Source organism: Otolemur garnettii, unplaced genomic scaffold (assembly GCF_000181295.1).
Source record: "Otolemur garnettii isolate 467f Iridium unplaced genomic scaffold, OtoGar3 scaffold00003, whole genome shotgun sequence".
Classification (NCBI taxonomy): domain Eukaryota; kingdom Metazoa; phylum Chordata; class Mammalia; order Primates; family Galagidae; genus Otolemur; species Otolemur garnettii.
Window position 1 is genome coordinate 47911047 of NW_003852398.1, and position 13998 is coordinate 47925044.

General features: G+C 41.5%; 1 protein-coding gene across 2 annotated transcripts in view; it reads left to right on the forward strand.

The window, feature by feature from the left end:
- Positions 1-1450: 1450 nt before the first annotated feature.
- The window catches only part of CUNH5orf63 (chromosome unknown C5orf63 homolog), a 16965-nt gene continuing 4417 nt past the window's right edge, over positions 1451-13998 (forward strand). For both annotated transcript variants that reach the window (XM_012807642.2, XM_023516730.1), the window contains exons 1-2: positions 1451-1531; positions 13507-13627. In XM_012807642.2, coding sequence (XP_012663096.1) covers positions 13514-13627 — 114 coding nt within the window. In that variant the 5' untranslated portion in view covers positions 1451-1531; positions 13507-13513. The remainder of the gene's footprint in view (positions 1532-13506; positions 13628-13998) is intronic.

The following is a 13998-nucleotide window of genomic DNA, read 5'->3' on the forward strand; positions in this document are numbered from 1 at the left end:
CGCGCCGTTGGCCGTGCCCGGGGTGGCCGCTGGCGGCTCCCGGGCCCGGAGGCGGCTGCAGGCGGGCGAGGGGTCCCCGCAGGCCCTTCGCTGTGCCGCACGCTGCCAATTTCGATTGTGGTTGGAGGAAATTTAATTAAACCGAGAACTGTAATTCCGGGAACCACCGGGGGAGGTTGTAAATTGCGCGCGCGAGTGTGCGAGTGTGACAGAGGCCGCGCGGGGGAGAGAGCGCGGACGAGCTCTGGGAAGTAAATAAATGACAAGCCGGGAAAGGAAGCCTGGAAGAGAAAGCAGAAAACATCTCAACTTCGGCCTTCTTCCAAGGATTCACACATTCCCCGTCCCGGCTTTAATTGAATTGTATGAAGTGCTAATATTAAGCACACTTGGCAGCCCGCTGACATGACTGCCTTTTTAAATAAATACTTGTGAGCGGCCATGTTGACCTTTCATTGGGCTGAGAAGGTTGAAAGGTGCAGCAGGGAACACTGCTGGAGTGCTGAGGCTCACTGGGCCAGCGGTCTGAACCTCCCCTTCACTTTAGTGGGCAAGAGCCGCCCTCTGGGTACTGAACAAAGAGAGAATAAATCAGATCCCGTGCAATTCTCAACAAATACCTAGCCTTTCAGTCACTCCTGACAAATGGCTCATACAATTTTTTAATAAGTCAAGGGGCAGTAAAGTCCCCACTAAACTGTCACTAATGTGAATAGTATGGGATTTTCTAAGGCTGCTTTTACAAGGAGTGTTTCACCTGGATGATTTTTATTCTTGTTTCTTAATAGGCGGTGTTTCTATAGTACTTCATATTTTAATGCCCTTTTAAAAAATCCACAGGATGGCCTAGCTTGACCCCAAGATTCTCAGTTCCTCAAGGACAGAGATAAAGTCTTGGGTCTGTTGTTTTATGGCACCCTGTGAAATGGCATAGCCTAATAACCTGGGTCCCGCTCTGCTGAGGAATTCGCTGGGGTACTGTGAAAATTAAGATTGGTGAGGCTGATGTTTAAGATGGACAAGAATCCCCTTGCTTGCTGTGGTCAGCCGTAGCCATCTGCTGAGGAAGGATCAATATTTCTTTTTGTCTCCTTCACTAGAGGAATATGTGTCTTTGAGGTTTTATTTAGATGGACTGTTGGCTGGTAAGTAATAGAAGTGAAAATTTTTTCCAACCTGGGGGCGTATTAGGCTGTTTCTGTTTTGTTCCAGATGCCTAGCTTGAAAGTACCCAAAGGCACTATGTAGAGATACCTTCAAAATAAGTTACATTTTTTATTATTAAAGTATTTGTATTTCGTAACTTGTATACACTCTTGCTAGCTAACGTGCCCAGTTGCTGTAATACGGTGGCATGGGGTTTCAAACATAGACCACAGAGGATGGTACAAGTAGTGAGTTATGTTCCTTATTTTAAATCTAGTTTTTACCACTACTTTATTCAAGGAGTGTACATCAGAGGAAGCCAAAAGCCAGCTAGAATAGTTCCTGAGTGAAGTTTATATCGAAGGCGAGAAACCATCTGGAGCAGGTATGTAAAGCCATGCAAGTAGTAGGTGAGCGTCCTCCATCCTTCACCTGGTATCAGATAGCAAGGTCTAGGGACACAATCACTCGGGGAAGAATATCCGAAATGAAAAGTTTTAGCTATGGTTAGCATAGGTGTGAATCTAGACTCCTAACTCCTCATCCCACTATAGCCTCAGAGGAGAGGAAACATGAAAACATTACTCTCCTTTCTTCCAGTGCTTACCAAAGTTAAAGTTCCTAGAGGCAGAAGCAAAGCTCAAGCTGTCTACTACTACTTTTAAAACATATCCATCTGAAGTATTTCATCAGACCATTTCACCAGTGATATCTGAGTAACAGCCATTGCACTGTTAAATAGCCTTCACCGCCGAGGTATTGTGTTCTGTGTTTTTCAGTCTTTCTCCTACTCAGGGTGTGAGTTTCTGAAGAGCAAGGACGATGTCTTATTTATTTTTAAATTTCTAGTACCTGGAACAGCACCTGGCATGTTGCAGATGCTCAGTACATGCTATAGAAATGAAAAGACAGTGTCCCTGAAGAGATGCTGGATCTATAAGGAGTGAAAAAACACCACTGGGAGTGCAACAAGCTAGGCAATAGAATATAAAACAGTAACCTGAAGGAGGTTATTTGATGTATTTAGAAATCACGCTTCCATAAATAACACGGAGTAGGGAAGGACATAGTTGAGAATTTGTTAAATGTTCACCAAAGTTGTTTCCAAGGAGTTCTGGCCTAGTCAGTTGTAGGGCATTTGTTGTGTTGAGTGGAATACGCAAACTTAGAGGCTCCACTAGCCCTGTCTCCACACTCCCTCCAGGCCTGTGGAATTCAACTCTTTACCCAAATATCTGTTCAACAAACATTTGAAGAGTATCCAGTTGAAGGTATACCAAATTATTAGCTTACTAGGCCTTAAAGATGGAAGAACTATATATGGTTGCTATTTTAAGTCTAAATAGGTTGTTCAAATAACATTGAAGGAAATCCATACTTGTCTTATCTACTTTACTAACAGCATTCCAAGAAGTTCAAAATTCACAGGTCTTGTGTTGTAATAGGGCAGCCACATGCTTCTCTCTGTTGCCAGTGGGATTGCTGCAGAATCCAGAATGTTACGACTGGAAACAAATGAATTTCCTCTCATTGTTCCAGTACTTTTTCATAGTAATCATGAAAGAGCAGGGAAATGATTTTAAGTTTAGTCAGGAGGGAAAGACATGACATTGAATTATTTCTTTTTTTTTTTTTAACCCTTTACTTCTTAAAACATGTAGTCCTTCCAGTCAGCCAAGAGAAAGGGTACTGTTATTTAATGGAAATTCACTCAGCTAAGGCAATTTGGGACATAAGCCTGGGAAGAAGAGATCTAAATTGAGCTGTTTCTCCAGATTAAAAAATGAAATTAATGTGAGTCTTCTTAGATTTAGAGAACAGAACCTCATTCTTATGGTAAAAGAATTCTGCCATCTGAAGCTGAGACTTTTCCTCACTCTCAGCATCCTTAAATTAAGCCTTATGCAAAATGTTGTGTCTGTTTGGTATACCCTGAGGATTAATATGTAAAGCTTTTTGAGATTTTTTTTTTTTAGAAGAAAGGGGGATGAACTTGGAGATCCCTTCTTCTCAAAGTCTGTGTTAGTCTTGTTATATATGAAAAGAGAAAATCGAACCAAAAAAACACAGTATGAAAGACTTTAGGCTCCTTGTCCATAAAGCAAATTTCCTTATCCATGAAGCAAGGGCAGTATCCAAAGTCACTTGCCAGTTCCAAAGTATGAAATAATCTATCTTTGATAACTATTTAAAAATAAACAGACTAGGACGTAGAAGAATACAGAATCTCACATAACAGAGGCTCGCCAGGGCCTGACTTCAAGACTGGATGGTTCTCAACATTCACACTGAGCTCTGTACTTCTACATGCCCAAGGTCTTGCTGGATCACAAGTCCAAGGAATGTGGATTTAGCAGCTCATATGTCCATGGGTAGAAATGAACGAAATTTCTTTCCACTCTCTTGTGGTAATGAGGATAACTTTTATTTCTTTGGCAAAATGAATTTGAAAGGGGTGGAATATTAGTGGCAAATGAAAGACATTGCCTGGTGGAAGGTTCCTAAATTGCAAACACTTGTTTTTGGAAGTGGGATTGTATGCTTTTTAAATGGCGGGGAAACTAGCATTTGTACTAGTGGGGTACAATAAAACTAAGATGCTTTAATGAAATTGTCTTCTTCCTGGGTCAGTATTAAGTATCGGCGATATTTAAAGAGAATGGGTCGTGCTGGCTAAAAAGGAGAGTGTGGGAAGGAGTCAGCATCATTCCTTATACTCTTTGTTCCCATCTCTTGAACTAGAATGATTTTGCCCTCATCTTAATGCTTTCTTTATGGAATGAAGGAATTTTCAAATTGGTTTTTAAACTCTATTAAGCCCTCATGTATGATATAACCCAACCACATTATTCAGGTTTTCTTGGCTTTCAGGAACAGCTTTGCAGCCATTATGTCATAATTGAACTGCACATTGTTGTGCACTCTGAATTTGGAATATGCTGCTCTGGCTTCAGGCCAGTTGCTGAGTCAGTGTCTTTGGGGTTGAGGGTGGAGGTGGGGTACAGTGTGTGTGAGCCTCATTGTGTTAACAGGGATTAGCCCAGAATTCCCTTGGACTCTTGGGTGCTTAGAGGGAATGTATCATGAGAGTATGTTACTGTTCTTGATTCACATCATCATTTTATTTTTCTCAGCTGAATGTTTTTCTAGAAACCTTTCACTGACATTGTCATGTGCACCAACCCCATTACCTAGTAGACTCCACTGAAGCAATGATCTGGAAAGCGTGACTGCTAAGGTCACACTTCTAAAACAAACTCTACCTACGATAAAGACTTCTCTCCCCTTCTACTTCATATTCGTCTTTCCCAGGGCAAAGATGGTCGTGCTTCTGCATGTGGAAGAGAATGCCAGGATGAAGAGGATCTGTCATCAAAAATGATTTTTAAAGTGTGTCTAACAGTAAGAAAGAAAAATGCATTATTTTTCCTTTTAGAGGAAGCTTTTTCATCTCCGATGCACAGTCAGTTGCAAGATGACTGGCTGGCCACTCTGGTGTCCCCTCTGCCATTTCCCAACTCTGTCCTTTCTGACAGTGAGGCTTCACAGTTGTGACTGAGGAATGAGAGAAGAGGCCACGAGCAGGTGCCTTTACACCTCTGCCTGAGTCTGTGTGTGCCTCTGGGTCCTCTTTAAAGGGCTGAGCATTTTAGGCTCCTACAGATAGAAACTGCTTCATATTCTTCAGTCCTTTTGCTGGCACAGGCTATTCCCAAGGCATTTTTTTCAGCATGTGATTTCCCCTTTTCTGATCATGAGGAAGTTTGCGGCCCAAAGCCTCAGACACAATTTCTTTGCATCTCTAAAATTAGAGAACAGGACAAGTGGTGGCATTCCCACTTAACAGTTGACAAAAACTGAGGCTTAAAGAGATGAGGACTCACCCAGTATCTCAGAACTCGTTAGTGGCCATTGCCTTTCCCTTTGGGGTTTCCCTTTGGGGTTTATATTTATGAAATGCTCACCTAAAAATGCACTCAGGGAATCCACACATGGTGAATTCCAGCTGAAACTGTACAGGAAGAGTAACTTTAAAGCTCTAAATGAAGAGTTACACCGTTTATGCGTAATTCCCCCATCTGATTAGTGGGTGGGAGCTATGTGGAGTTAAATTTATTTTGACCACTCTAGGCAGTTTATTCAGAACTCCTTAGAACACATTTTGTCTTTAAAGTTTATCAATAAAATCCAACTTTATAATTACCTAAGCAGCTTCTTTTTTGATATACATGGTTTGGGGATATCATTGGTAAAATGGTAATGGTATTGAATTTTTCCTTTGAGAAATAAAGATAAATACTGAGAAAGAGCAACTGGAAAGGAACTGGCCTTTGCTTAAAACTAAATTTCAGTGCCCTCTTTATGATTTTGTGAAGGCTGGGTAAACTTAAGCCAATGTCGGGTACCAGGGTATTGGCTACTTAGTCTTACCTAGTCTTAGTGACATCCTGAGCAGCAGGTAAATATGTTGGATCTTAGTCATGTTGTGTGTTGGAAATTCCAATTTAAATAATGTTCATAATCAGAAACTTTCACCTTTTTCTATACAAAGTATTTTTCAGTGTTGCAATTCCCTTTCTGAGACTACTAGTATTAGATATTTAAATCTTCCATTTGAGGCCAGTAAAAGCACGTTTCAGTCAACAGAATCACTATGTCAAAAATAACAATACCATACTTGTAGTGTTACTTAGTAATCAGTAGGTAAACCTTATTTCTCTGTTCTACTTTAAACTTAAAGATTTTTACATTTGTCATCTCTTTCTAAGATACCCAACTTTTGCCTACATTCTTCTCCCCCAGCCCACTAACTCTGTCTTCATCAAAATATACTTCAGTAAGATGTTAAGTCAGGGACTAGTCAAGGTAGTTCATTGGTTGAAAGATACAATTGCTTTGAAGTAACATCAGACACATCTCTTTTTACTATCCCTATGTTCCTGTCCCTACTATGGCCACTCCTTCATTCTGGAAATACTTTCTCCCATTGGCGTCTGTGACGACACACTTGCCTGGGTTTTCTCCACCCCACCCGCTGTTCTGTCTCCCTCCTTTGCTGGCTCCTTTACACCCAATCTCTAAATGTTGGATCACCTCGAACATCTGTCCTAGGCCCTTTTCTTTTTCTGCGCCATCTAGTTTATCTCATCTAGTTCCTTAGTGATAAATTTAAGTCCTAAACTGATGGAAACTCAAATTTTTATCTTTAGCCCTGGATTTTTCCCTGAGGACTAAACCTGTATATGTCACTCTTGACTGGAGCTCCCACGTGTCCCCGACTGAGCTCTTGGTCTCACATATTTCTCAGTCTGTTCCTGCTTCAGTGTTCCTCACTTTAGTAAATGACACTGTCACTCACCCAGAGGCTGAAGACTAAAACTAGGATTGCCCTTAACTTCCATCTTTTCTTTAACTCCTCCTGTCTGGGACATCGACAAGTCCTGTGGGTCTGTTTCCACCCTAGTCCAGGCCACGGTGCTTTCTCCCCCAGACTCTGGCGGTAGCCTCCTAACCTGGTCTGTCTTCCACTGTTGTCCACCAATAACTATTCTTCACATGGCAGCTAAAGTGATCTTTTAAAAATGTTTATGAAATCACAGCGCTTCCCTCCTCTAAATTTTGGAATAAAAATTGTGTTTGGAATAAAGCTCGAGTCCTTACCATAGCCCAGAGGGCTATGCCCGTATGCCCTGACCCTGCCCAGCACTTCCAGCCTCGTCTCCTGCTGGTTTCCCCTGTGCCCCCGTGTACTCTGCTTCAGCCACACTCTCATTTCTGTTTCTTACAGTAAGTCACATTCGTCCTCTCCTTAGGGCCTTTGCATTTACTGTTTGTTTTCTCTGAAACACACCTCCATTCAGATATTTGGATCTTTCATCCTTTAGTCTCAGCTCAAATGATACTTGCTCAGAGAATACCTTAAAAACCTACCTTAGTCACCATAATGTTACCTTGTTTTATTCTCTCCCCTGTACGTATCACTGTCTGTTATGGTCTGACACTAAAAAGTGTCTTCAGAGCGGTGCCTGTGGCTCAGCGGGCAGGGCACCAGCCCCATATACCGAGGGTGGTGGGTTCAAACCCAGCCCCAGCCGAACTGCAACAAAAAAATAGCCAGGCGTTGTGGCGGACGCCTGTAGTCCCAGCTACAGGCTGGGACTACAGCCTGTAGGCTGAGGCAAGGGAATCGCCTAAGCCCAGGAGTTGGAGGTTGCTGTGAGCTGTGTGATGCCACAGCACTCTACTGAGGGTGATAAAGTGAAACTCTGTCTCTGCAAAAAAAAAAGTGTCTTCACTAAAATGTGGACCTCAAGAGGGCAATATTTATCACTGTACCCCAGCACCTATAACAGTGTCTGACATGTGGGAAGTGTTAGATAATTGTTGAACAGATGAATGACTCTCACCCCATACCTGGATTATCTTAGCTGACTTCTAACCCTTTCCACCTCCATTCTCCTTTTTCCTGCAGTACATTTTGCAAGCTGCTGCCAGATTAGTCTTCTAAGCTGTTGATTTTATCCCATCACTCACTGAGAACTGTTACCTGGTTCTCAAGACATATGCAACAAATCATGTGTTGCTTAACCACTGTTCAAAGTCCAAAAGTCCTCCATAGTCTCATCCTAGTCTACCTTCCAAACTTATTTTCCACTGTTCTTCCACAGAAGTCTCTTTGCCTCATTCAGGGTTTCCTCCATTAAATAGCTATCACATTCCTACGTCTGTATCTAACCCCAAATTTGGAATCTTTTCCCTTTTTTCTACATAAGCAAAACCTAAATGATTCAAGGTATTTATTTCTTTTGTAAAGCCACCTCCACCTCTTGGCCCATAGGATTTTCTTCCCCTTTCTCTTACATTTGAATTATATGACTCTGTCGTAATCACCTCCTGTATTTCTAATTCCCCTGTATATACACACATCTTACCCTATGACTAGGTTTTGTAGTTCTTCATGGGTTAGGATCAGATCTTACTGGCTTTTAACCCTTCTTTCCCTCCCTACTGTGGAACAAATGAATGAATGACATCATTGGTTCACTAGTCATTATGAACGCTGACATAATTTTTATTGTCTAGTTAAGAACTCAACCCCCTTTTCCTGTTAGTCTTGTTACTTGTATCTAGCGTATGGAGTTGATTATTCCCAGTGAGAGCTTTATTTGTGGGGAAAAAAATGGACTAAATACCAGGCAAGATAAAGAAAAATTATAATGTCTCAATTTTACTGAGATCTAGAAGAAGTGAAGGAAGCATGCATCTAGTAAGTGGTAGATAGGTAAATACCTTATACCTTCAGGGAAATTCTAATTGTATTGGATAGGCAAGGCCCACATTTCATATAGCTAAAGCAGTGTGTTGAATGCAATTTAGTGTCACACCCATTGAGTCTAAACTATGGACTAGAGACATCTGGATACTTGGAAATCCTATGGTCATGGTAATAATTTGAGGGGAAATAAAAAGGGGTTTTGGCTCTAGGCACTCATGTGACCATCAGTCCTTTCTGTAGACTGGTCCTGACCTGTAATCTCCTGGGTGGTAAGCCTAGTGTACTGAAATCTGGAAGTAGATGCTGGAGGGAGTGTGGTATTCGGAGCTGCCTCACGCTGCCCAGGCTGGGGTATGATGCAGCCCCGCTGCTTGTAGTTTAATATGGTGTGCAGTCCAACTGCGGAACAAAGCTGAGCGTGACACTGCATCAGCTGGGCCCACGGTGGATGGTTAGTTCAGGATATTTGGTGCAGCATCTTGTCTGATTGGCTCACATCCTTTGCAGTTCCCCCAGCTAGGTAGCCTGACTGCTGGGGCTGAGAATCTAGGAAAGCACCCAAGATTCCCACCCATGCCCCACTCTGGGTTGGGTCTTCAAACTGTCACTTCTTATTTCTGTTCTGTAGCCTCATCCTACCCCTGCTTAGCTCCTTGGAATTATCATCTCAGGGTATCTGCTCAGTTTTGGTTTTGTCCCTATTCATTGCCTCTCCTTGTCACCCTTGGCTCCACAGGACCAATTTCTTTCTTGCCCTTGTACCCAAGACCCCAGTTAGGCTCCCACTTGTTTGGGAGGGTGGGAGGTTTAGACTCAGCTGACGGACCAAGAGCACAGACAAGCACTAGGGAGGCATCATTTTCTCTATCCCTGGCTAAGCCCGGTGACCCAGATGAGTCCCCTTATTACATGAACGGTTGGTAATCTAAAATAATGGGTTCTGTTCCCAAAACAGGTAAGGATGTGTGTGTATGTGTGTGTTTCTAGTCATTAAGGTAAACATAGGAATGTTATACTTAGATGGCATGAACGTGAAATGGAGTACTTCTCACATGGCACAAATGACTCAACGGAAGCCTTGCGTCTTTTTTTATGGGAAAAGGGTTCAGTGAGAGCAAGTAATAGTGTTTGGTTAATGTCAGCTCAGCATTAAATTTACATCATACTCTCCGAAGAAGCTTCAGCATTACCTGTTAATAACCAAGGCGGAACCTGGGCTTAGACAGACTTTCTGATTTTGCACATGAACTACCACTGCAGCCTGCAGAGGGGGAATCATGAGCTTGGAAATTTGGTGTACCAAAGGATTCTTTGTATGGATAAAAATTCTGGTCAGTGAAGGTCAGTTTCTCCACTCAAACGAGAACAATGTTGTTTCCCTCCTAATCAGACACACACCGCGTTCAAAGAATCCAGGATCCCCACCTAAGTGATGTGCAGCCATAGCCTGGGCAGCTCCTCATGCAGGAAACGCATCATCTTTAATAAAGACTCAGACAACCCGGCTTCCATCTGAACTGTAATCAGTTGCCTTAATGGTGTGCCCGTCAGTGCTGTGCAGGGAAAATTCTATAAAGTTAAGTTACCTTCTTTATCCTGTTTCAAGGAGGGCTGAATTGGTCCAGTCAGTCCTCCCCCATGTTGTATTTGATTCTGCCGTAAAGACCACTGGAGTCAGCCTCAGTTTTGTTGAAAGGCCAGCATTTCCTTTCTCTTTCAGGGTTATCCATGCCTCTTAGGGGCACTGGACTTGAAACAGCAGGAGTCACCATCTTTATTGTTAGGCTGCAGAATTTGTTTTAAGCACATTCTAAATCCAGTCTTATGCCTTACGGGTTTTTTTTAGTCTGTGACAAAGGTGACCCAATTGTGCTGCTTTGATATTATGAACACAGCTCTTTTTGCTCATATCACAGAAGCATATAACAAAATACAAAAGGATAAAATTGTGTCTGCATGTGTAGTAAGGACACATACTTCATGACTAAATTTGGTGACATAATGTCATAATCAAAAAAGTGTTGTCCTCTCGCAGTCATGAGCTAACCGACAGAGACCACCTGTCAGGGTGTTTTTATAATGCTGAGATACTGTTCAAAAATAATAGAACTAATGAAAATGTCACATTGACAGAGTAGCCCATATTAAGATTGTACTTCAAGAGGCATGATTTGGTGAATGTGACATTGACAGCAATGGTGTGAGAATTTACAGAGTTAGTAAAATGTTCTAAGAAGAATATTACAGCGTTCCCATTGAAGTGTGTCATTTTTCATTTTATTTTTCTTTTCTGGAATTAAATGAACTCCAGGAATTAAGGAAAGTTAACCTACTGTCTGCCTAGCAAGAGGTATAGGGAGCTTTTCTTTACATCACATCCTAATGTAATTTTGTAATTGTGCTTCCAAAGAAATACCTTAAGTTAACAATAAATGCATGTTCCTTAGGGCATCTGAAAAATATTCAAGTAGTAAAATTGCACAACAGATGTATTTCTCAGTAAACAAAAGTGCCATGTTTAAGTGATTAAAAATGTGCAAAACAGTAAAAATGGAGAATAAAGTGGAAAAGCAAAGTAGTTATAAACAGAATAGTGGTAGCATCACTGAAGACTTTATTTAGCTCTCTGGGTTGGTTGAACAAATATTCCAGCAAATCTGGAATGAATAGCAACTCTGTTTACTATGACAGGTTTTATTTGTCTTGGGTGCAACCAAGACCACATGCTGTGTTTTGTCATGTTGGAAATACTGAAGCAGATTTCCATTGTGAATGTGAATTTTTCTAAAGCCTTAACACCTCAGTCTCAACTCAGCGAGGTAAAAGCAATAAGTTTTCCTTTACTTGCCAGCTAGACATCAATAAATCTTAAATCCCTCCATCAAAAGCATATAGGTGCAGTTTACCATCCTAGTTGTAGGCTTTGGTCACTGCCATAGATGGCCTGTGCCTTCTCATTTCCAGAGGTTCTATTTCTGTCCTTAATAAAGTTTATTTTTTATTTTCTTTCTCTTTCATATATAGTACAACTTCTTTAATTCCACATCCTTGGAGCATGTGTCACTGTTGGCATAGAGCCTTCCGTATCTAATGATGCAGAATCTCTACCTCGCATGGACATGGCTTAACCTCCCCCCGCCCCCACCCATTTATACCCTGTGTAGACAAAGTGTGTCCAACCACATTCACCTATTGGAGTTGTTGGTTCTGCTGAATTTATAGAAAATATATCAACCAAGGATTAACATTCACTTGAGAGTAGCAGAGAATATTGTAAAATTGCAGAATTCTCATAACAGTCTTTTCTTATTTATTATCAGGATCATTTAGATAGCAGGGAGATCAAGATGCAAGTGGCAGAGTGAGGGCTTGAGAAGGAAGGGAAGATCATTGCTTTCTTGGCTGGGTCCGATCTTCTTGTCCTGGGGTCTTTATTCTAGTTTGATAGTGGTTAGTGGTGCTCCTTAAAGTCTTATCAGTTTGTTTGAAATGCATTTAAGCCTCATCTTAGACTGAGGAGCCTGGTTTCCAGTGAAGTTTAGCACTTAATGAATATAGCTATGCTCTGTGGAGCAGAGGAAGGCAGAATTTGAGATCGTGGTGAAGAAATTAGAACCAGCTGCAGTGCTCTGGCCAAAAATCTGTGGACACCCGGAAGAGCACTACACTTTAGTTGTAACATGAGACAGGCCAAGCAGTGACTGCTCTGTACACGAGAGTCTGATCAGAGTTAGTGGTGAGATTGAAGAAGGCAAGAAAAGCTCACTTCAGCACTTGTAGCATTCAAACGGATATGTAAACACTTACTGTGTGCCAGGTTAATTCTGGGTGACTGGAGATAGAGGGTAAACAAATACCTGTTCTCATAGTGCTTATGTTGTAGTAGATAGTAATTTTAGATAGTAAAGGGCAAAAGACAACTATAGCAAGGTGTGAGGACAGAGAATGATGGGCTGGCCAGCACTGATAAGGTATTCACCGAGGCCTCTCCAAGAGGTGATAAAAGGCCCAGGGCAAATGAGGAGAAGCTGCCTCAGAGTTTTTCATGCAGAGGGAAAGCAAGTATGAAGATTCTGAGGAAGAGATGATCTTTTGGGTATTCAAGAATCAGAAAGAGATATTTTGCAGTTACAACTTGCAAAGGGAGGCAAAAAGGATAGGTGAAGTTGGAGAGCTCGAGTAAAGTGAGGTAAACAAAGTGATCCCAAGAATGGGTTTTTCTTGGGAATACTGATAAATGACAAATCCACCAGTGCACATGTGTTTTAAAAGTGAAATTATAATATTCATAGTTTTAAGGACGAAACTAGGAGCTCAGTCAAATAACCAGGAATACCTGGAGTGTCTCATGTTGAGCAAAGTAGCAGGATGAGGGAGCTCGCAGCCTGGTGTTTGGCATGCTACTATTACTAAGCTGTTCTTATTGGAATATCTCCAGCAGAAACACTACTGCATTTGTATGTGAGGTTTTCAAAAGTTAGGACAATCTCCTTTTAAACTACTTCCTAAGGAGTTGAGTAGATACTGTGTTCCTGCCAAGTTATCTCAGCCTGATTCTCTCCTGTAGTTCCCCTAAGTACAGCGTTGTGTCCCCCCCATCTCTTGCATCAGAGGAGCACAGACCTGGTAAGAGATAGCTCGAAACTTCAGTGTGAGACTTGTGCTGCTTATCATTTTCTTTACCATGGCAGTGGCTGGCAGTGGAATGCCAGTAAGTTCAGCTGTCCTGATAAATAAAAACCATCTCAGGGATCACTGGGATGCTGGTAAAATCTGCAGGTGAAATTTAATTTTGTATCCAAATTAACAGACCCATGCAGTTTACTTATAGAAACAATAATTAGGCACACATCTAATCCAACAATATGGATTTGATTTTATTTTCCCATTCTGTGTTTGGGATACAATGAATGTTGAAACATCATAGAGACTTGCCAACTTCTGGGTCTTTCTGACACTCCTAGACTAGAAGAAACAATTCTGAGGCCTTCAAATTCCATCATAAGCTTGCAACTTACTGTTCATATTGTAAGGAGCAGTGCCCGGGCACATAAGTTTATTGGTTTATTTTTTTCTTTTGGCAGAATCAAGATGCTCTGGTTTCAAAGAAATAGCATGCAACTTGCCAAATCCTCCTTTGGACTCTTCTTGAGAAATCTCTCTGCCTCTAAGACAACTCTGCCCGTGCTGACCTTATTCACAAAGGTACAGAGTGAAAAAGTAAAATGACTACTTTAAAAATATAAAGTATTAAAGTTGTTGGGTGAAGAAAGTTGTGCATTTAAGAAAAGGAGGCAAAGTTGAAAGGAAAGGCAATGGAGTAAACCTTCATACCCACTCCTCAGTTTTTCTGTCAGCAAAACAGCAGTAGCTCTGCTCCTGCCAGGACAGTTCATTGTCTCATAATTATCAGAGAATAAATGAGTGTGTTTAATGGATGTCTGACTCTCACATTGAAGAAACATGGGCCATAGGTTATAATATGATGTTTACACATGTATCATTTATAAACACAGTCAGTTCTCAGTCTTTGTGATAGTTATGTTCTGTAAAGTCACTGGGAACACTGAAGTAAC